Here is a 22,338-nt window from a genome sequence, read left to right as displayed (position 1 = left end):
GCTGCTCTGTCTGTCTTATCTGGGGCTTTGGAGAGTTTGAAAACTACACGGCCACAGCCATTTTTCCAGAATCTGAAATTCTTTCTAATTCATGATTTAGTATCTAGAAATGGACTTATATTTCCAAGTGGTTAAATTGGAGGAAGAGGAGGTTATTTTTTATTAATTTTCAGTTTTATTTGTGTTCAGATAACGGGATCTGTTCTATCTGTCATGTTCTGAATGGCATGTTTAAATCTGCCCTCCTTCAAAGAATTTAATACAATTTTTGCTTTATGTAGCTCTATTAAATGTAGTTTCAGTGCATAGAAGTTCATAACTGTCATCTCTTCTTGGTTGATTGTACCTTTTATCACTGTAAAATGGCTTTCTCTCTTCTGTTAGAAGCATGTTGCCATGTTCTCTTTTTCTAATATTAATGTTGCTGTCTCTGCTTTCGTTTCCTTTTTTTTCTTTCTTTCTTGCATTTGGTTATAGATGTCCATTTCTTTTTTCCTTGTACCTTTCTGTGTCATTAGGTTTAGATTAATCCTTTGTGTAGAGCATGTGGTTACATTTTGTTTTAATGCATATTGAGTATCTTTTAAAAGAGGAATTTAGCCATTCTCATTTATTATGCTCACTTCTGCGTTTGGTCTTAATCATGTTCTTTTAAAAGTCAAAAGCATAATTATGTTATAGTATCACATTATTTCTAATGAGATTATTTAATACAAAGAATATTTAATAATAAGTAATACTTATTGAGTACTTACTATATCAGAAACTATTCTCTATGCCTACCCATATCTCATGGTTACATCATTTAAGGCCCATGACAACGTACTTTTGTTATTTCTGTTTTAGAGATGAGGAAACAGAGACATGTAGAATTACTAGCTAGTGATAAGACCAGGATTCAAGCCCAGCCCAGCCCAGTCTGGCTCTATAGTTTGTGTTCTTAAGTTTAAGATAGCTCAACTTAAATAACCTTTTTAAAATCTATACGTATTTATATATTATGAATTTATATAAAAACTTATTTTAATTCAGTAATTTTGGGGAAAACATGTAAATTTAAAATGTGCACTTAGGGTTTTTAGTTTTGTGTTTGCACGGGCTGACAAGAATGTAATATTTTGTTTCGGTTGAAATATTTTGATTATGAGTTTGTTGAAAGATTTAAACAGAAGTTCATTTCTTTTGATAAAATAACCAAGTGTAATCAAAATGAGAAGAGGATGTTTTGTCATGAGCATAGTCTAATGCTTGGACATTTATTGAGGTTTAGTTATGCTTTTAAATATTAGGGTGTGTGTGTATAATATTTTAATTTTATGTTAAAATAACAATAACTTCTTCTTCTTTTTTTTTTTTTAACTTAGATAAGCCCCAAAAGTGATGTTTGGTCCTTAGGTTGCATTTTGTACTATATGACTTACGGGAAAACACCGTTTCAGCATATCATTAATCAGATTTCTAAGTTACATGCCATAATTGACCCTAATCATGAAATTGAATTTCCTGATATTCCAGAGAAAGATCTTCAAGATGTGTTAAAGGTAACATTAATAGTATATACATATAGAAGAACTATATTTCATGTAGTACTTAATTGTTTACTTAAAGAAATAGCTGAGGAAGTTCTCTGGCAGTCCAGTGGTTAGGACTCAGCACTTTCACTGCCATGGCCCGGGTTCAATCCCTGGTCAGGGAACTAAGATCCCACAAGCCGCATGGCACACCCAGAAAAGAAAAAAGAAAGAAAAAGAAATAGTTGAAATGATTGGAATTATGTAACTGGCTTAGATATAACTGAGAGGTCTATTGAGAGGAATTGCTTACTGAGTTAGTTTTTAAAGATGTGTTAAGTTCACTTTGAAGGTTTTTAAAACTTATGAATACTTGGAGATTTTGCAAAAATGACGTGTAAAATAATTTTGTCATTTCTAAGTAGGCTCTCTAGAAAGCAACTTCTGTAATATGATGCAGTCTGGGAAAATACTGTATCAGTATTGCATAAGAAAACTTGCTTCGTCTTTTAAAAAATTTATCTTTATTTTTATAGTGTTGTTTAATAAGGGACCCTAAACAGAGGATCTCCATTCCTGAGCTCCTGGCACATCCATATGTTCAGATTCAAACTCATCCAGGTACTTCTTTAAAAATAAGTTTATTACCAGATTGCTAATATAAACAGCCTTCTGGCTGCTCTCCTCCTGCCTGCCTCCTTCCTTAAGGATATTCCTTAATGCTAAATACTAAAATAAATGAGATCACCTTTCTCTACCTGCTGGCATTCATTTTTACCTATCCTAGGTAAGGGGCTATGATCAGTGATAAGTTACAAGAATGCCAGTTATTGTGCTTTTAAACAGAATACATATTTATATATGAACTTATATTTTTCTTATTTGATACCAGTGTGCTATTGATTATATATATTATTTTACAGGGAACCAGATGGCTAAGGGAACCACTGAAGAAATGAAATATGTTCTGGGCCAACTTGTTGGCCTGAATTCTCCTAACTCCATTTTGAAAACTGCTAAAGTATGTCTATTCTTTGTCTGCACTAATTTTAATCGTTTTGTATAATTTAGTGAGTTAGACACTTAAACAGGTAATGCAAAGGAAAGTTGGCCCAATCATCAGATCAGCTATGAAGTGTGTTTCTGTATTTAGATAGTTAACATGTACTTTTTGACAAATATAGATTTATTTGATTTATATTCTTATTGTGCAGACAGCACAATTGAAAATGGATTGTCATATAGGGTGCACTGAGAAGACTGCTGTTGGGTCTCAACTGGAATAAATTCAATAAGGAATCTTAAATCGACACCACTTTTAACACAGCTTTTGGATTGTCATATAGGGTGCACTGAGAAGACTGCTGTTGGGTCTCAACTGGAATAAATTCAATAAGGAATCTTAAATCGACACCACTTTTAACACAGCTTTTGAATCCATTTTTTTCTAGCCAACTTTATTTTTAAACCATCGTAGAGAAATCACAGTACTTGTCACATGTAATGACTTCTGTGAGGCTGTATATAGCAGTCAGTACATTTCTCAAAGCAAATGTCTCAACTCTTTTAGTCTCCCAATGCCTCTTTATATCTATATCATAATTTTTTGGATCTCACTGACATCAAACACCTAGTCATTTCCAGAACACTAGGTATGCTTACTGACTTCAGTTACTAGTTATATATTTCATTTATAACATTATTGTAAAATTATGGGAGCTTAAACTAAAATCACTGTTAGCTCTATGGATAGGGATAACACCAATCTAAGATGTTAAGAACTTGGATACAGTTTTGGAGGAATTTACTATATATTCACCATTATATTTGTATCCATATGATATAAGGTAAATTTTTTCTTAAATTTTCTCAAGTTCTGATAGCTAAATCAATGGCTTTAGGAATTGAAATTGGACAAAATTTGTTTTGTAATTTTTCTCTATGTTTCGTATCTCTATGTTTTAAATTTCTACCAGTGTATTGTTTAAAGCCTTTTATAAATAAAACTGAGGTGGGTTACCTTTATCACTAAGGTTATGTGTTCCTTGATGGCAAAGATATCTTTCATCTTCATAAATTAGATGTTGGCTTAGCCTTAAGTCCTTTACTAAATATGTAGATTTTAATATAGCTAATTATACTTATTTGTATAGCAGTTGTATTTTTTTTTTAATGTCTTCCATTCTTTAGTTTAAATATCAGCTGAAAGTATATTTCCTGATGAGTGTATTTTACAGTATAGGAATTTATCTAAGACTGGCTTTATTTAAGAAAAAGTAAGGTATCTTGTAATAACCTATAATAAAAAAGCACATGAAAAACAATATATAGAGAGAGGGATAGATAGATACAGATACAGATACAGATATAGATATAGATATAATCTGAATCACTTTGCTCTACACCAGACAGTAACACAATATTATAAATCAGCTGTACTTCAATTTTTAAAAAAAGAGTTTTGCTATGCAATATTGTACATCAACTATACTTCGATAAAAATAAACAATTTAAAAAGAGGTTTGTTGAAACAGAGAAGAAAAAGAAAAAGTGAGGGAGATTCAGAAGGCCTTGAGGATGCATATATATGCTTATAAATAGCTATGTTACATTTTTCTTACAGAAAGATTGATCTGCATCGCATGATTGCTGATTCTTAGGCCAAGCCAGCTGTTTAAAAATTTTTCATTATCTCCAATAGTGTATAAAATAATTTCCTAATTATAAGAACAAGGGAGAAATTTGTTACATATTAGAAGATGTGGAGTTAAACCTTTGTTAATCTGATATGGTAATACATTGAATTTTAAAAGTTATACATCGGATGTGTGTTTTTAATTTCAGACTTTATATGAGCACTATAGTGGTGGTGAGAGTCATGAGTCCTGTCCATCATCCAAGACTTTGGAAAAAAAATGGGGAAAAAAATGATTTGCAGCTCATAAACTCATGAACTGTCAGGTATCACCTGTAAAATACATTGGACTGTTATACTCTTGATTCTGTGTGGAAATCTACTCCTGAAGACAACTTCACTCTGAAATGTCATTGGCAGAAAAATTCAGTGGATTATCCTCAAAAGACAACTGTAAAAAACCACTAGTGACACTGTATGTATTAAATTGTAGAATTGTTTTCTCTTTTGTGCTTCCCTGTAAATCTAATCTATTTGGTATCATTTTCACACTTGGAATAGTGGGTGAAAAGTGGAAATATTTTCTGAAGAACTATGTAAATAGGCTTTGTATAGTATAAAATGACACTAAAATGTCAAAGTTGTAGAACTGTTTTCTTCAAGCAAATATATTGTTGGTGAGGCAACAGAATTCTTAATAAAAATGGATTAAGGGGAAACATGAGAGTAGACCTTAGTAAATTAACTTTGGGGGAAAAAAATTCCAAAGTGTTCAAATTCTAAAATAGATTTCCAGTTGTTTTATGGCACTGATAATACTCCAGCATTTTAGGGCTTCACTTGGCTCTCTTAATTCTCCGTTTAATTCTTCATAATATCTATTGTTTTGGGTGTTCAGAGTATCATGCTGGATTCTAAGATGTAGGCTGTATAGGGCATGACCTCAGTTGTACGACTTGCTTGGTAGTGAGTAATTACAAATGTGGTCCCAGAATTTCTGAGTCTGAATCGAACAGATTACTTAAGGATATTACCATGTAGTATTCTTTTCCCCAATTTTTTCTTTAGCTTTTAAAACAGTGTTAGAGTCTCAGCAAAATTGAGGGGAAGGTGCAGAGATTTCCCATTTGACCCCTGCCCCACACATGCACAGCCTCCCCCATACCACCAGAGTGGTACTTTAGTTACACGGAAGGGACCTACGTTGGCGCACTGTGATAATCACCCGAAGCCTATAGTATACATATACCTAGTTCACGCTTGGCGGCGCGTGTTCTAGGGGTTTGGACAAATGTATAATAACATGTACCCATCATTATACTACTGTAAGAATATCTTCACTGCCTGAAAAATTCACTGTGCTCCACCTATTCATCCCTCCCCTACCCCCAACCCCCGAGAACCACTGATCTTTTTGCTGTTTCCGTAGTTTTGCCCTTTCTAGAATGTCATACAGCTGGAATTATACAGTACGTAGCCTTTCAGATTAGCTTCTTTCACTTAGCAATGTGCACTTAGTAGCATGCACCTCCATGTCTTTTCATGGCTCGAGAGCTCATTTCTTTTTAGTGCCTAGTGGTATTCCATTGTCTGGATGGACCACAGTTTATCCATTCACCTCCCGAAGGACATCTTGGTTGCTTCCGGTTTTTGGCAATTATGAATAAAGCTGCTGTAAACATCTGTGTGAAGGGCTTTGTGTGGTGTTCAGCTTCAGAGGAGCTGACTTCCAAGGAGCATGACTGATGGATTATATGGTAAGAGTATGTCTAGCTCTGTAAGAAACTGCCCAACGGTCTTGCACAGTGGCTGCGCCGTTGTGCGTTCTCTCCCGCAGTGAGTGAGCGTTCCTGTTGCTCCACGTCCTCGCCAGCATTTGGTGTTGTCAGTGTTCCAGATTTGGGTCACTCTAGTAGATGTGTTGTGGTATCTCATTGTTTTTTGTTTTCTGCAGTACGTGGGCCTCTCACTGCCGTGGCCTCCTCCGTTGCGGAGCACAGGCTCCGGAGGCGCAGGCTCAGCGGCCATGGCTCACGGGCCCAGCCGCTCCGCGGCATGTGGGATCTTCCTGGACCGGGGCACGAACCCGTGTCCCCTGCATCGGCAGGCGGACTCTGAACCGCTGCGCCACCAGGGAAGCCCCCTCACTGTTGTTTTAATTTGCATTTCCCTGATGACAGCTGATGTGTGGAGCATTGTTTCATATACTTACGTGCCATCCACCTGATACCTTCTTTAGTGAGATCTTTACTTCTTTGTCAAAGATCTGTTAACTATATTTATGGAGTTCTCTTTCTGGGCCGTCCATTCTGTTCCATTGATCAGTTTAGCTTTTCCTTCACCAATACCACGCTGTCTTGATTACTGTCACTTTACAGTAAGTCTTGAAGTCAGGTGGTGTCAATCCTCCAACTTTGTTCTTCTCCTTCAGTAGTGTGTTGGCTGTTCTGGGGGGTTTTGCCATTTCACATAGAGTTAAAATCTGTTTGTCAATATCCCCAAGTAACTTGCTGGAATTTTGATTGGGATTATATTGAATCCCAACTGTAGATCAAATTGGGAAGAACTGACATCTTGACAGTATTGAGTCTTCCTGTCCAAGAACATGGACTATTTCTCCATTTATTTAGTTCTTCCTTGATTTCATTCTTCAGAATTCTGTAGCTTTCCTCATATAGACCTTGTACATACGTTGTTAGATCTGTACATGAGTATTTCATTTTGGGGGCTGCTAATGTAAATGGCACTGTGTTTTTCATTTCAAATTCCACTTCTTCTTTGCTGTTATATAGGAAAATGATTGACATTTATATATGAACCTTGTATCCTGCAGTGTTGCTAGAGTTGCTTATTTGTTCCAGGAGTGGTTTTATGGATTCTTTTGGATTTTCTACATACATGATAACGTCATCTGCAAACAGGACAGTTTTATTTCTTCCTTCCCAATCTGTATACCTTTTATTTCTTCTTATTACAGTAGGTAATACTTCCAGTATGATGTTGGAAGGAGTGACGCCAAGTCTTTGCCTTGTTTTTGGTCTTAGTGGGAAAACCTCAAGTTTTTATTAAGTATGATGTTTGCTGTATGTTTTTTACAGATATTCTTTATCAAATTAAGAAAGTTCTCTGTTTCTAGCTTGCTGAAAGTTTTTATCATGAATGGGTGTTGGATTTTGTCAAATGCTTTTTCCGCAGCGATCAATAATGGTCATGTGATTTTTCTTAGCCTGTTGATGTGATGGATTATTGTGTGTTATTATAACTGACACCATCTTGGGCCCTTCTAGTTTCTCCTGTCCTTCTGCTGACCCTGCGCAGGATTGTACTCTGTCTTGTTTCCAAGCAGCTACCCCCCATACCCTAAGTTAACTATAAAATTGTCCCAGTGGCCCCTCGGCGTGCCGAGTGCAGCTGTGAATGCTTCCAGGTCATTATCGGTCCAATCCCAATCCCACCCTATGATTAAATTACCATAAAATAAACTGATCCGCTGATTGTACGGATCAGTTTGTCCGTCTCAAGATGCCTTTCCAGCTCAGTAGGCACTTTTCATTTCTTCCGTCCTCTAGCAATTACATTAATTGATTTTTGAATGTTGAACCAGTCTTGCATATCTGAGATAAATCCCACTTGGTTGTGGTTTATCATTTTTTTATACATTCTCTCTTAAAATTACCCCTTGAAAGTGACACCCTTTACTTCCACTCACAATTCATTGGCTAAAGAATTTACATGGTTAAATGTAATAACTATGTGTTCAAAAGAAAAAGAAAAAAAGAGCTAGAAATATATGATGAACAGCACCAATTAAAATTTATCAGAAGATATAGCAATACTCTTTTATTTTGCTTCAATCAAGGGTTCCTGCCCTGTAGTTCAGGGCCTCCCAGGACTACTGGGTATTGAGTGGCACAAAGAGAATAGAAGTATTCTATTTTCTTACGTCACTTTGGAGGGGTTTTATTTTATGCTACTTTCCCGAAGTAGTTACAAACAACTTGGGGATGCTCTCCATGATTCTTCTCCTTTCTCTTCCTTCTTTCCTTTCTTCCTTCCTTCCTCTCTCCTCTACTTCTCCACTTTTACCTTTGGAGAAAGTGTATTGTACCGAAGAGGAAAATGTATGAGTAATTACACTACTTAGTTGCTTAATAGTTAAAGTAAGAAATAACCTTTATTGGGTTACAATGTTTGTAGAGCTATAATAATGTAAAAATTATGTATAGAATACATATAATATATACATAATTTGTATGCTGTGTTATTAGAAATATACTAAATTAGTGCATTTGAGAGAATAAGGTCAGAAAGGCCCCTATAGGCACAGATAGGGTAAGGAGGAGGTGATTGTGGATGGCCGTTCACATTCTGGCTACAACTTCACTAGTGAAGTAAGGCAAGAACACAGTTGGCACTCAAGCAAGTGAAGCGCAGCGCCCAGCCCACACTCTGTTACAAAGTCTCCTTGGCACTGGAGCAAGTGAAGCAGAGGGCCCAGCCCAAACTCTGTTACAAAGTCTCCACTTAGTTTAAGGCTACTATATGTTATGTCCTTATAGGATATCTAATATGTCGGAGGTACAACGTGCTTTTTTCAAAGCATGTGCCAATGAAGAAAAATGGTAACTAGTCACAGAGCAATGGTGGGCTAGCTAACTCTAGCTGGGAGAAAAGTCTAGTGGAGTCTGTGGTGATGGTGGGGCTGGGTGGGGGGTATTGAAAGCAGGGAGAGGAGTGAGATTCTTTGGAGAAGGGTTAGGAGCCATATCTGGGGAGGCTCGAGCATGCTGCCTCTCTTCTCTTACGTGGGACCGATCATCCCAAATAAACCTGGGACGTTGCCTCCTCCAGTTCATTTCTTTTGATAAATGGAAAGCAGTCATAGATGGAGGCTTTTCCTTGTGCATCTGTCATTTAGTGGGTTGGTTTTTCTTTTTAATTTTTAGTTTATAGTGGAGTCTAGTTGATTTACAATGCTGTGTTAGTTTCAGGTGTACAGCACAGTGATTCAGTTATACATATACATGCATCTATTCTTTTTCAGATTCCTTTCCCATATAGGTTATTATATTGAGTAGAGTTCCCTGTGCTCTACAGTAGGTCCCTGTGGACTATCTAGTTTATTCATTTAGTGTGTTTTTTTGTTTTGTTTTGTTTTTTTGCGGTACGTGGGCCTCTCACTGTTGTGGCCTCTCCCGTTGCGGAGCACAGGCTCCGGACGCGCAGGCTCAGCGGCCATGGCTCACGGGCCCAGCCGCTCCACGGCATGTGGGATCTTCCCGGACCGAGGCACGAACCCGTGTTCCTTGCATCGGCAGGCGGACTCTCAACCACTGCGCCACCAGGGAAGCCCCATTTAGTGTGTTTTTTAATGTTATTATAAAAGGAAAAAGGTCTCCTCTTTTTTTGGGGGGGGGGCGTACCACAGTTTGTGGGATCTTAGTTCCCCCACCAGGGATTGAACCCAGGCCCTCAGCACTGAGGGCGTGGAGTCCTAACCACTGGACCGCCAGGGAATTCCTTTTTTTTTTTTTCCTTGAAAATAGTCTCATCTTAATCTAGTTGAAAAGTAAAGTAGAAAGAAGCATAAGTTACGCCTAATCCCATCACCCTGAGTTAGTTACTGATAACATTTGGCATATTTGCACAATTGAGATAATATGTTAATAACTTTATACTCCTGTTTTTTCACCTTTCTCATAGGCATTTTCCTAAGTCATTTAAACCTTTCATAAATATAATTTTGATTCCTATGAAATATCCTATCACGTGAATATACAAACATAGTTCCTTATTTTTTATTTTGTGTAAAATAATTCAGAATAAACCTTAACAAAGCTGTTTTGTTTTTAAAGAATGGAAGTTAATGTTTGTCCAAAAGCATAACTAATAATATAAATCCACAAATAAATAAACATCGTGACACCATCTTTGTTCAAATGTCAGTTTGCTAATGAGACCCTCCTTAAACAGCATATTTAAAATCATAATCCCCCTGTTCCCTGTACTCCATAATCCCCTTACTTTCTTTATTACTTATAATAGTATTTATCCTTCTGACATTCTCTATAATTGATTTTTTACTGTTCATCTCCCTCCATTGTAATACCAGTCCCAGAATGCAAACCTTTTTATTGGTTTTGTTCACTCCTGTATCCCCAGCGCTGAACACAGTGTCTGGCCTGTAGTTGCCACTTGATACATCCTGGTTGGAAACATGAATAAAAGCTTTTCTTCCTGGAAAGGGAGAATTATAAGACATTTCTTATGGAGGATATACAATAGGAGCCATTTTAGCAAACCGTGGCTAGCCCAGCAGACTGCTGTAATAACCCCTAGAGCGCTAGACAAGATGAGATGTCCTTGATGGCGATCACCTATTCAACGTGACCTGGTTTGCGACACCGGTATTCGAGGAGCAAAGGATGTTCACAGGGGCAGACCCTTCTTCCAGGCGTGCCCTTGACTGATAGGATTGTACACAGAATCAGGATCTGCCTTTCCACAGAGGCGTTACAGGACATGGTCCCAGATGCAGTATTTCTGTGTTCAGATAAATGAAGTAAACTGACGTCTCTGCCCCTGGGTGCTTATTTCTGTGTTTCTCCTCTTCCTAAGATATAAAGGGAATTTTTTTTTTTTGCTGTAGCCCAGATGTCCTGGCATTGACTTTCTAGTCCGCGCTGACGCCACAGGAGAGCAAACGCTTGGAAGTTTGACAGAAACAAGGGGCAAGCAGTGAGCCTGTGTGTGCCCACAGCTCTGGGAAGCAGGTGAGGGCGGGGGCCATCCCTCCCCGACTCTGAGGGGCTCCCTGGCTCTCCCTCACATGCAGACTCCCCAGAACTGACTGCTTGTCACCCCCAGATGCTCTCCCCACCCCAGGCTGAGGCTCGCTCTGCTCCACGCGCTTGGCTGGCTGGAGAGGGCCCCCTTGTGGTAGGAGCGGGGATGCCGCTCACCCCAGAAATTTGGAAGCCAGGCTTAGTGCGTCAAAGTTCACAGCCCCCAGGCCGGTGTGGCATAGCAGCGACAGCAGTTTTGGTTCTGGTCCTGGGCAAGAGTTTCTGGTTTGGGTGTGAGTCTGCACAAATGACTCACTTGAAACAATGCTGTAGGGCTCAGCCAGGGACTGGCTTGCTAAGTGGGTCAGGTCAGGTTGAAAGACATTAGCAATCACAGGTTACCCAATCTGTCTGGGTCACTGCCCAGACCACTTTCCTTGCATTCTTGCAAATCTTTGCGTTTATTTTGTCCTCATCAGCTGGTCCGTGCTGCTTAATCATCTATGACTGGGGGCAACGGAACAAGCAGGAAGGGATCAATTCAAGCAGCCACTGCTTATAACAAAGACTGATTTTTTATCTTCTGATAATCAGAACAGCTCTATGTCCAACATTCTCCTTTTTTTTTTGTTTTTCCTTGCCATTTCAGTCCACAGATTGAAAGTCTAAACAGTTTTGTCTCCCTTTTTCCCTGCTTTTCCCATACTTATCCCAACCACGTGCCGATTTCTTTCCTGATTCCCTCCTATTGTTTCACTCCTCACTTTGTAAGCTGAGTGATTCTGGCATTCGTGAACCTCCAGGAGCCGGGGAATTGCTCCCTCCCTGAGTTCATCTTCTTAGAATGGTATCATTCAGGCCACTCTGTGTCACTCTGTAGATGAAGAAACTGAGTCCTGAAAGTTAACAACTTGCCCAGTGATGCACTGCTGTTCATTTTCACAGTGGAAACTAGAATCCAGATCTGACTCGACCATCCTAGGCCTCTTATTTTTTCTCTACAGCTTTAAAAAATAATAACTACTAATTTTTAAGAGTCTACATTGTATGAATCTTTATTTTATCTAGGTGAGAATAATTAATACCTAACTTGATCCCAAATTTTCAGAAGTGAGACCTAATTCTAAAAAATGTTTAATAACTGAGATGAACCGAAATAATGATGTAAAAGCAATTGTCACACTGACTAGCATAGGCTTGGTCTTTAATGCCGGTCTGTTCTTCTGAACTTTGAAGTATAATTCAGATCCTCACCTGAAAGTTTCTCCATATCCTTTGTTTGCATCATTAAGGGCACTGGCTTTGAAGTTATTCAGAGCTGAATTTGAACCCCAGCTGTGTCAGGTACTGTGTAATTTCCCCCTAGCTGTTTAATCTCTCTGCAAGCCTTGGTTTTTCTACCTACAAAATGCAACTCATAAAACCGTGCGAGATTGCTCTGAGCAGTAAATGTCATGATGCTTCAAAGCACTTAGCACAATGTCAGACATTTAATAAGTGCTTAATAAATATGGGTTATTTTTATTATTGACATGCAATGAAACTTTAGTCCAGTCTGTACCTTCTCACGAAGACGCAGTCATGGAAAGAGAATGGGGTCTGAGGCAACTACCTGAGTCTGAATCTTGGCCCCAGCACTTACTGCTTGTGTGAGCTTGGATTTGTTACTTAACTGTTCCAGGCCACAGTTATTATAACACCCCATTTAACAGATGAAGACCCTGTACCTAATTCACAGGGTCGTTGTGGGCAATGAATGAGTTAATCTATGAAAAGTGCTTAGAACAGTGCTTGGTACAGCATAAATATTCAATAAATATTAGCCGGCATTAAAATATTTCTTCCTATACTTATTGGTCTTGAGATTTTTCTGTCTTCGAAAAGATCTTTTCCTCTTGGCAAGGCTGAAGTTGAAAAACTCTTTCCTTTTCATCTATCTCTATGTGAGTGTTTGCACCTGATGGCCTACACCTCCCATGTCTGTTATTCCCTACATTTCTCTGATCAGAAAATAACCAATTATGCGTGAAAGAAATGGTCAACAGTAAAGGAACAAGAAGAGTGCTGACAATGCGTTAGATGTTTAGAGTAATTAAAAAAAACCCAAAATTTTCGGAGATACTAAAAAGTAAATTAATGATCTAGACAGAATAGAAGCTATGCTAAACTATTTCCCTTGAAATTAACCCTATTTAGTTGGCACTCAAGGGAAATAATACAGCATCTTTCTGTTTGCCCAAAGATACGTTCTTTTCTCCATTCCTTTCTTCCCTCTGTATTTTCTACAAGTAGCCCTGAAAATTCTTCTGGTCTGCTTGCCTGCTGATCCAATCCTGTCACCATTTAGTACTTAATGTGAAGTTCTTGCTGCAGCTTCTAGAGCGTAGCCACCTCCGTATCTGGTGTATATACTGCAGCCATGCTAACTGCCGGCTCCCACATCTTCCCCCTGCTGCCTGGCGTCAGGGCTCTGGGTCCACAGAGGTGTCCAGCCCTCCCGCAAGGGAAGACGAGTGGCTCTATCCCTAACTCTAGGGATCAATCCTGATTGGTTGAAGCCCATCTCGGTGGTCTCATTGTTCTGCTAGTGACTGCTTTAGGCCTGGGCACATACCCTAATTCTGGCAAATGAAACACGAAGGGAGGTCTGCTGGGGGACTTGAGGACATACATCCTGATTTAAAAAAATAAACTCGTGGAAAGGGGCAGTACCTATCCTTCTTCTGGATGTAGTCATGTCTGCATTTACTGTCGTAAACATGGGTTCTCGGTGATGTTCTGGAACATGAGGTTAACCCTGAAGCCATGTCACTTTGGGAGTTATTGTTATATAAGACAATAAAATTTCCTTAAGATTTAAGCCAAGTTGTATGTTGTCTGTTATATGTAGCTGGAAGCATCCGACGTAATATACATGCCCTTTTTCTGCGTAGACAAAGATTTTCTCTGGACCTCATCACTTCTCTAAGTTCTACTGCCTCGGTGAATGTCCTAGCCCGGATAACAATCCTCTCCTTTGAACTCCTTTATCCACTCAGTTTGGTCTCTCCGTCTCCATCTCTTCCGATAAATGCAAGACCGCATGATACATTTTTGGTGTTCCCAATTTCCAGCACACCACCTGAAAATCACAGACACTACTATATCGCCGGTGGTACTTAGGATGGAAAGAGAACAATTTTGGCCTTTGCTTTCTACACCTCGGTTGGCACTCATTTGCATGGTCTGCAGTAGGTTTTAATGTAAAGAGTGTAGATTTGGGGACTGATCAACTTGAGTCCCAGCTTCATCACTTACTAACTGCAGGTTCTCATGCAACTTGCTTAACCTCTAAATTCCTGTTTTCTCTTATGTACAATATGGTTAATAATACCTCACAACATTATTTTGAGGATTAAGTTGAGCAAGGAATATAAAATACCCACGACATAGCAGACCTTTGATGCCATCATGTATAATAGCTCTCTCTCTCTGTGTCTAGATACACAACTAGGGCTTCCCTGGTGGCGCAGTGGTTGAGAGTCCGCCTGCCGATGCAGAGGACACGGGTTCGTGCCCCGGTCCGGGAAGATCCCACATGCCGCGGAGGGGCTGGGTCCGTGAGCCATGGCCGCTGAGCCTGCGCATCCGGAGCCTGTGCTCCGCAACGGGAGAGGCCACAACAGTGAGAGGCCTGCGTACCGCAAAAAAAAAAAAAAAATTTGTAGATACACAACTTTTCCATAATTTATTTGTGACTGCTGAAGAAGACAGCTCAAGCACAGAGGGCAGTCAGCAGTGGGCAGTGGAAGAAGTGGAGAACTAGATATTTATTTAGATATAATCACACTGATATTCTCATTGTACAAATGAGGAAACAGGGGCCCAGAACTGTTCTAAGACTTACCCAAAGTCTTACTGCTCGTGGGTGCATTTTTTTTTTAATTGATGTTTATTATTAATTTTTTTTGGCGGTACGCGGGCCCCTCACTGTTGTGGCCTCTCCCGTTGTGGAGCACAGGCTCCGGACGCTCAGCCTCAGCGGCCACGGCTCACGGGCCCAGCCACTCCGCGGCATGTGGGATCCTCCCGGACCGGGGCACGAACCCGCGTTCCCTGCATCGGCAGACGGACTCTCAACCACTGCGCCACCAGGGAAGCCCGTCATGGGTGCATTTTAATATACACAAATGAGCTTCTTGCCCCAGATCATGTGATTCTGATGATTAGATAGTGCATCTATTCCTTGACTTTGCCCCTTCTTGTGAGACTAAACAAATATTCACAGAGAAGCATTCAAGGATGTTCATGACAGCACACTTATGGGCAAGGAATTGGAGGCAATCTGGGTGTCTGTCACAGGGGAAATGGAATCAAAGGGGTAAATGCCAGCAACAATAGACTAGGTGTCCATGGGCCACCATGCACAGATCTTGAAAACAGTGCGAAGAAAGTGAGAAACAGAAAGAACTCTTGGGCAAAAAAGCATTTAATTAAAACTAAGGGCACACAGAACAATACATATTTTATAAGGAAATGTACAAATAAAATGATACATGTCAAAAATTAAAATAGGTGCATATTTGGGGAAAGGCAATGGTAGTGGAGAAAGGAAAAAGGCATCAACTTATACAAAAATCAAGGGAAGATATTTACACGTATTAGCGATGAGCCTGTGCCATAAATGGGACAAGAATATGAGTATGGGTTAACTCTCTACACTGGAGGGTCCAAATAAGTATATAAATAAATAGCAAAAGAGGGGATTATCTATAGTGGGAGGGTTGAGAGATGTTTCTGAATGCCGTTTCCATAAAGAGGCAGACTTGATATGTCCCAGATATTGGGACATCTAAAGCCAGGCTAATGACAGTCCTGTGGGATGCTAGAGTGTGATTTACTTGGTAAGATGATGTGACTGTCAACATGAGTATCCTACTGGCAGGGATGAGCGCTGAGAGCCATGGAATTTGCCTCATTGCCAATAGATCGCAAAAACCTCGAAGGCAATTTTCTCAGCGTTCTGTTAGACATAATAATACCTTACATTTGTATGGCATTTGATATTATTCAAAGCACTTCTGTGTTTACAGTTTCATTTGATTTTCCTAAGAGAGGCTAAGTGAATTATTATACCTTTCACAGATGAGGACTCTGAAACATGGAGTGTGTTCAGTTACTATTCCAAGGTCACAAAAGCTAGTAGAAAACCTGGTCTAGAAGCCATGTCTCCTGAGCAAATGGTGTGCTTCTGTTCCTTCTCCTGGTGAAAATAGAGAGCTGACTGGGGCATACCCTTTTTGACTTCTGATACTCCCCCCATGAGCAGGACACAATATCATTTCTTGGCCATCCTTGCCCCAGAAAATGTATAACCTGAATTTAATCATGAACGAATGCCAATTAAACCCAAACTCTATGAATGATTATAGAAGCTACCCCACTCTGAGTTTCGCTCTGAATCACGAAAAAAACTTACACTAATCCTCCAAATTACAGAATAGGCTTCAACCTATGTGTCAGAAGTGGATGTCAGCTTCTACCCAGGTGGACTCAAGGACAGCACTGGGAAGGATACTTACACTGAGAAGGGTGAAAGGAGGAAGAGGAACCTCTGAAGGAAGTAACAGAGTGGTAGGGGAAAGAGAAGTGGCAGACGAAAAGAGGGAAAATGGCTGGTCAGGAGTGTCCAATGTTTCCTATCAGTCTAGAGAGATGAGTGCTGGGAAGGGGCTAATGAATGTCACTCCTTACTTCCTTTAAGATGACTGTTTCAGAGGCGGGTATGTCTAGGCAGAAGCCAAATAGGTATGAGGAAGAGTGTCATGGTGGATGGCCCCATTTGCTTGTTCTTATTGACCTGCTTCTTTTTTTTTTTTTTTTTTTTGGTACGCGGGCCTTTCACCGTTGCGGCCTCTCCCGCTGCGGAGCACAGGCTCTGGACGCGCAGGCTCAGCGGCCATGGCTCACGGGCCCAGCCGCTCCGCAGCATGTGGGATCTTCCCGGACCGGGGAACGAACCCGTGTCCCCTGCATCGGCAGGCGGACTCTCAACCACTGCACCACCAGGGAAGGCCCTGCCAACACTTTTATCTTGGACTTCTAGCCTCAGAACTGTGGCACAAAAAAATTCTGTACCGTGAGTGGTACTTTGTTACAGAAGCCTTGGGAAAATAATACATTGACTTTATATTTTGGACTTTCTTTTCAGATTGATCCCAATAGGATCATTCCTTGTGGTAACTAGCAAAGCAAGAAAAATCATGGAGCTCTTCCATCTAAGCATGCCCAGTCCTGAGTCGAAACAAATTTCAAACAGTCTGTGAACTAACATACATGTTATCGAACACATGCTGTAGGGGAATGGATCTCCTAACCCACATATTTTGGTGTACAAATGTATTTTTCTATGATTCGAGTTTTAAGCAACAGCTTTGCTGAGATATAATTAAAAACTATCACTGTTATTTACTTTTAGAACATTTTCATCTCCCCTAAAAGAAACTCCGTATTCAGTAGCAGCCCTTCCCCACTATTCCTTTACCCCAGTCCCTGGAACCACAACTTTCTCTTTCCATTGATTTGTCTATTCTCGACATTTCATACAAATGAAATTGTATAGTATGTGGTCTTCTGTGCCTGGCTTCTTTCACTGAGCATAATGTTTTCAAGGTTCATCCATGTAGCAGTACTTCATTTATTTTTATTGCCAAATAATATTCTGCCCTCTAGATATATGATACTTTGTTTACCCATATCAGTTGCTGGACACTTGGATTGTTTCCACTGTTTGGCTATTATGAACAATGATGCTATGAACATTTGTGTACAGGTTTTTGTGTGTACATATGTTTTCATTTCTCTTAGGAGTGGAATTGCTAGGTCATATAATAAAACCATGTTTAACATTTTGAGGGATGGTTAAGCTATTTTCCATAGCAGCTGAACCATTTTACACATGTTACATTCTCTCCATCAATGTAAAAGGGTTCCAATTGCTCCGTATCCTACCAATACTTGCTATAGATGTCTTATTTTAGCCATTCTAGTGGATGTGAAGTGAAACCTCATGGTTTTGTCTGCATTTCCCTAATGAATAATGATGTTGACCATCTTTTGATGTGTTTATTGGCCATCTGTATATCTTCTTTGGAGAAATGTCTATTCAAAACCATTGCCTGTTTTAAAAAAAATAGACTTTATTTTTAGAGCAGCTTAAGTTCACAGCAATATTGAGTGGAAAGTACAGAGTTTCTATATACCCCTGGCCCTCACACAAACACAGGTGCCCCCATTATCAACACTTCACACCAGAGTAGTGCTTTTGTTATGTCTGATTAACCTACACACGTCATCATCACCCAAAGTCCATAGTTTGCATTAAGGTTCACTCTTGGTATGTACAATGGGTTTTGACAAATGTATAATGACATTTACCCCCGTTATAGTATCATATAGAACAGTTTCACTGTCCTGAAAATCCTTTGTGCTCTGCCTATTCATCCCTCCGCCACTCCCAACCCCTGGCAACCACAGATCTTTTTATTGCCTCCATAGTTTTGCCTTTTCCAGAATGTCATATGGTCGGAATTATACAGTATGTAGCCTTTTCAGATTGGCTTCTTTCACTTAGTAATATGCATTTAAGTTTCCTCCATATCTTTTCATGACTTGATAGCTCATTTATTTTCAGTGCTAAATAGTATTCCACTGGGTGGATGTACCAGAGTTTATTTATCCAATAAGCTACTGAAGGACATCTTGGTTGCATCCAAACTTTGGCAATTATGAATAAAGCTGCAATGAAAATTTGTGGACAGGTTTTTGTTGGGCATAATTTTCCAGTTCCTTTGGGAAAATACCAAAGAGTGTGATTACTGGATTATATGGTAAGAATATGTCTAGTTAAAAAAAACCCCCAAACTGCCCGATTGTCTTCCAAACCATTCTGCATTCCCACTGTCAATGAATGCGAATTCTTTGCCTATTTTTTAGCTGGGTAATTTATCAGTTTATTGTTAAGAATTTTTAAAAAGTATATTCCAGATATAAGTTCCGTATCATTCTGACTGCTGGGCCTCCTCAAGTTCCCTAGACCATATCTGCATCTGGGTTGGCCATACAGAAGAAACATTCTGCTATTCCAAATGCCATGCCCTGGAGGGGTGTTTGAGGACCGTGTGATGCTCTTCCAGGGCCATCCACAGTTCTTCGCGTTCTATGGCTCTACCTCCATGGAAGGTGGGAAAGACTGGCTCTTAAATTAGCAGGCTACTTATAATCTTTTGTTTAGGTCATAAATTTTGTTCCCTAAGTCATTCAGGTTCTTGAGGTTTAATACTCAGAAACCAGTCTTTAAAACTCACACTCTTTTCTCAAATGATTATTTTGGCCATCAGCATTACAATCTATTTTAAAATTCTAAAGCAAGAGTTTTGAGTCCTTGGCTACTTGCCTCCCTGATGCCTCTGGTTGAGTTTGAATAGGAGCAGGGGCCAGGATATAAGGCTGTATCACTATGAAATATTATGTTGCTATAAATGATGGGTGTCCAAAAGCATGCTGAGTTCAAACAGGTACAGGCTGCAAAGTAGTTCAGCTCAGGGACAGAAATTAAGTCAAGAGTCATTCTGAAGAACGGCCAGCAACTTTGAACTCTGGCTCCCCAGGGCTCTGTATGTGTCCAGGGAGGTTACGGTGTCAGAAATGCAACTGGAAGTAGCTTAAGCAAGAAGAATCTATTTTGAGAATATCACGGCATCTCACAGAACTTCAGCACCAGAAAGTGTTTAGGCTTCAAGAACAAACAGAGTTAGGAACTCAAATACAGTCACATTCTTCACCTTTTCTGGTCCACGAGATTGCTGAAAACTGTCTTTGCATCTCCCAGTGGCATTGAAAGATAGCCTATCTTTCTTTCTCAAGTACTTTTCCAAAATTCCCAGAAAATAACAGTTTCCCAATTTAGTATCAATGAAATGTGGCCAGGGTGGGTCCCACTTTAATAACATAGACATTTCCATGGTTACTGGGTAAATAGTGTGGTGGAGGGTAGGAGAAATTCCACCCCCCACCCCCCCAAAAGTGATTTGCTGGCGGACACATCTGTTAGGTGCTCTCTTTGTTGCTCCTGACTGAATACAGCTGGAAATGCAAACTTCTTAGACCAGCATATGAAGACCTCCAAAATCTCCCTCTAGTCTTTTTTCCCTACTTCTGTCAATTCCTGTATCTTTCCCTATACCCTGAGTCTGATAGTACCAAGTTGTTTCCTCTTCCTGGAAGGCACTATGTTTTTTTCACCTGTTCACATTTTTTTTCTTGGTTTGGAATGCCTTCTCCTCCCTAGTTTGCCTGGTAACTTCTACTCATCTTTTGGGTGCAGCTCAGTGTTACTTCTGGAAGCATTCTTGACTTAACAAAAGCAGAGTTTATTGCTCTTTGTATGTTTCATTTTATTTACATTGTCCTAGGGCCCCATCACATTGGATTCTACTTGTCATGTAATCTGTCTCCTTTCTTTGCCACCTGGGACATTCTTAAAGGCAAGACTATATCTTGAACATATTTGTCTCAATGGCAGCTTGTTTCCAGCTGGTATACATAGCAGAGGTTCAATAAATTCTCACCAGTCCTTTTATTATTTTTCTTTTTTTCCCCCAGGCCTACATCATCTCAGCACCCCAGCTCCCCAGACTATCAGCAAACTGAGAAAATGCAGATTGATTGGTTTTTATCCTTGCTTTTTATCCTCTTTTTTAAAAAAATTAATTAATTAAATTAATTTATTTGTGGCTGTGTTGGGTCTTCGTTGCTGTGCACGGGCTTTCTCTAGTTGTGGCGAGCGGGGGCTACTCTTTGTTGAGGTGCACAGGCTTCTCATTGCAGTGGCTTCTCTTGTTGCGGAGCACAGGCTCTAGGCGCACAGGCTTCAGTAGCTGTGGCACGTGGGTTCAGTAGTTGTGGCTCCCGGGCTCTAGAGATCAGGCTCAGTAGTTGTGGTGCACGGGCTTGGTTGCTCCGCAGCATGTGGGATCTTCCTGGACCAGGGCTTGAACCCGTGCCCCTGCATTGGCAGGCGGATTCTTAACCACTGCACCACCAGGGAAGCCCTTTATCCTCTTTTTTAAAAATTAAATTTTGACTATGTAAATGTAATTTAATTTTGTTACCCCCTCCTTCATTAAAATTAAATAAAAAAATCCTTCACTCACATAAAAATAAAAGACATAATACAGCACGCATGCACGCGCACGTGTACACATGCACACACACACACCATGAAACAGAAGAGGTGAACAAAACAAAAGACAAGATTAAAAATCCCCGAAATGTTAAATTTTGGGGCTTACATGGGAGTAGGAATAATGGAGACAGAATTCTGATTCTCCTTTGGGCAGTTTTAAATTCCTGTCCCTTAATCCCAATCAGAAAACAGGCAGCTGGTGCATCTCTTTGTCTCTCCTTTCACCCCATTTCTTCTCTCTCGTCCTTTGCCTCCTTGTAAAACCATGTATGGATTGGGAGGCCAGGAATAGCAGAAGGGAGACAATCTTTCCCCCTCTTCCTTCTTCATATTGTTTTGGGCCTGTCTTTTCCCACCTTCATCTGATGGAAACACTTTCACTCTTGTTTCTATCATATTTTGCTATAATTTGTAAATTCATGGGCAGAGTAGGTATCCTTTTAAACATCTGAATTTTTAAAAGGAAAATTTACAAAGTTGATTATTTTAAACGTAAATTAATGAATTCTCAAATTCTCCAGGTTTCTAAGCTAATCAGGTATTTTCACTGTACCTGGGCAAAAATGCATCCGAATTCGTATTAAGTGGATTTGCAGGATGAAATCTAAATTTACCTCTTTCACTCTCATTTAAATCCTGAAAAACAAAATCAATAAAAATCTATACAAAATTATTAAACACTCAGGGAGGGTTTGACTACAGAGCGCAGGTTTAGAGCAGCGATTCCCGCAGTGTTCTGAAACTCAAAGCCAGTAACCAATGCCAATCGGTAACCCTTTCCATCCCTTAATTACAGGATAATAAAGGTAAAGAACAGGAGAGGATAAAAAAGGGTTACATTTCAAAAGAAAATATAAGTCTTAAAATGGAAAAGCCATCGGAACCTCACAACGCAGATGACGTTGGAAAAGAACAAACCCAGGTAGAGCGTGGAACTCTGCAGAACCACGTCGCGCTCCCGGACCCTGGCAGCAGACACTGGGAGGACTCCGCCTCCAGGAACAATCTCATTGGAGCGCACCTGCCCCTTTTCCGCATGCGCACAATGGGCAAACACTGCTGGCTCTTCTCGTCGCCTTTCCCACCCCCGAATTCCGAGCTCCGATTGGTTCGCTTCACGGGGCCGCCCCTTCGGTCCACCCAGTGTGGAAGCCGCCTCGGCGCTCCGCCCTCCCTACCGGC

The 22,338-nt window shown here is 40.1% G+C and overlaps 1 protein-coding gene across 5 annotated transcripts in view; it reads left to right on the top strand.

Annotated features, from left to right (window-relative positions):
• TTK (TTK protein kinase) overlaps positions 1-5,829 on the top strand; it is a 42,247-nt gene extending 36,418 nt beyond the window's left edge. For 4 of the 5 annotated variants that reach the window (XM_032650612.1, XM_032650614.1, XM_032650610.1 and 1 more), the window contains 4 exons: positions 1,365-1,541; positions 2,048-2,132; positions 2,435-2,532; positions 4,356-5,709. In XM_032650612.1, the coding sequence (XP_032506503.1) occupies positions 1,365-1,541; positions 2,048-2,132; positions 2,435-2,532; positions 4,356-4,442 (447 nt within the window). In that variant the 3' untranslated portion in view covers positions 4,443-5,709. Of the gene's footprint in view, positions 1-1,364; positions 1,542-2,047; positions 2,133-2,434; positions 2,533-4,355 lie in introns of all 5 variants that reach the window. The other variant, XM_032650613.1, reaches the window with a different exon arrangement.
• The last annotated feature ends 16,509 nt before the right edge of the window (positions 5,830-22,338 follow it).

Source organism: Phocoena sinus, chromosome 12 (genome assembly GCF_008692025.1).
Source record: "Phocoena sinus isolate mPhoSin1 chromosome 12, mPhoSin1.pri, whole genome shotgun sequence".
In the NCBI taxonomy this organism is placed as follows: Eukaryota; Metazoa; Chordata; class Mammalia; order Artiodactyla; family Phocoenidae; genus Phocoena; species Phocoena sinus.
Note: the sequence above shows the minus strand (reverse complement) of the source record. Positions and strands in the feature narration are given on the sequence as shown.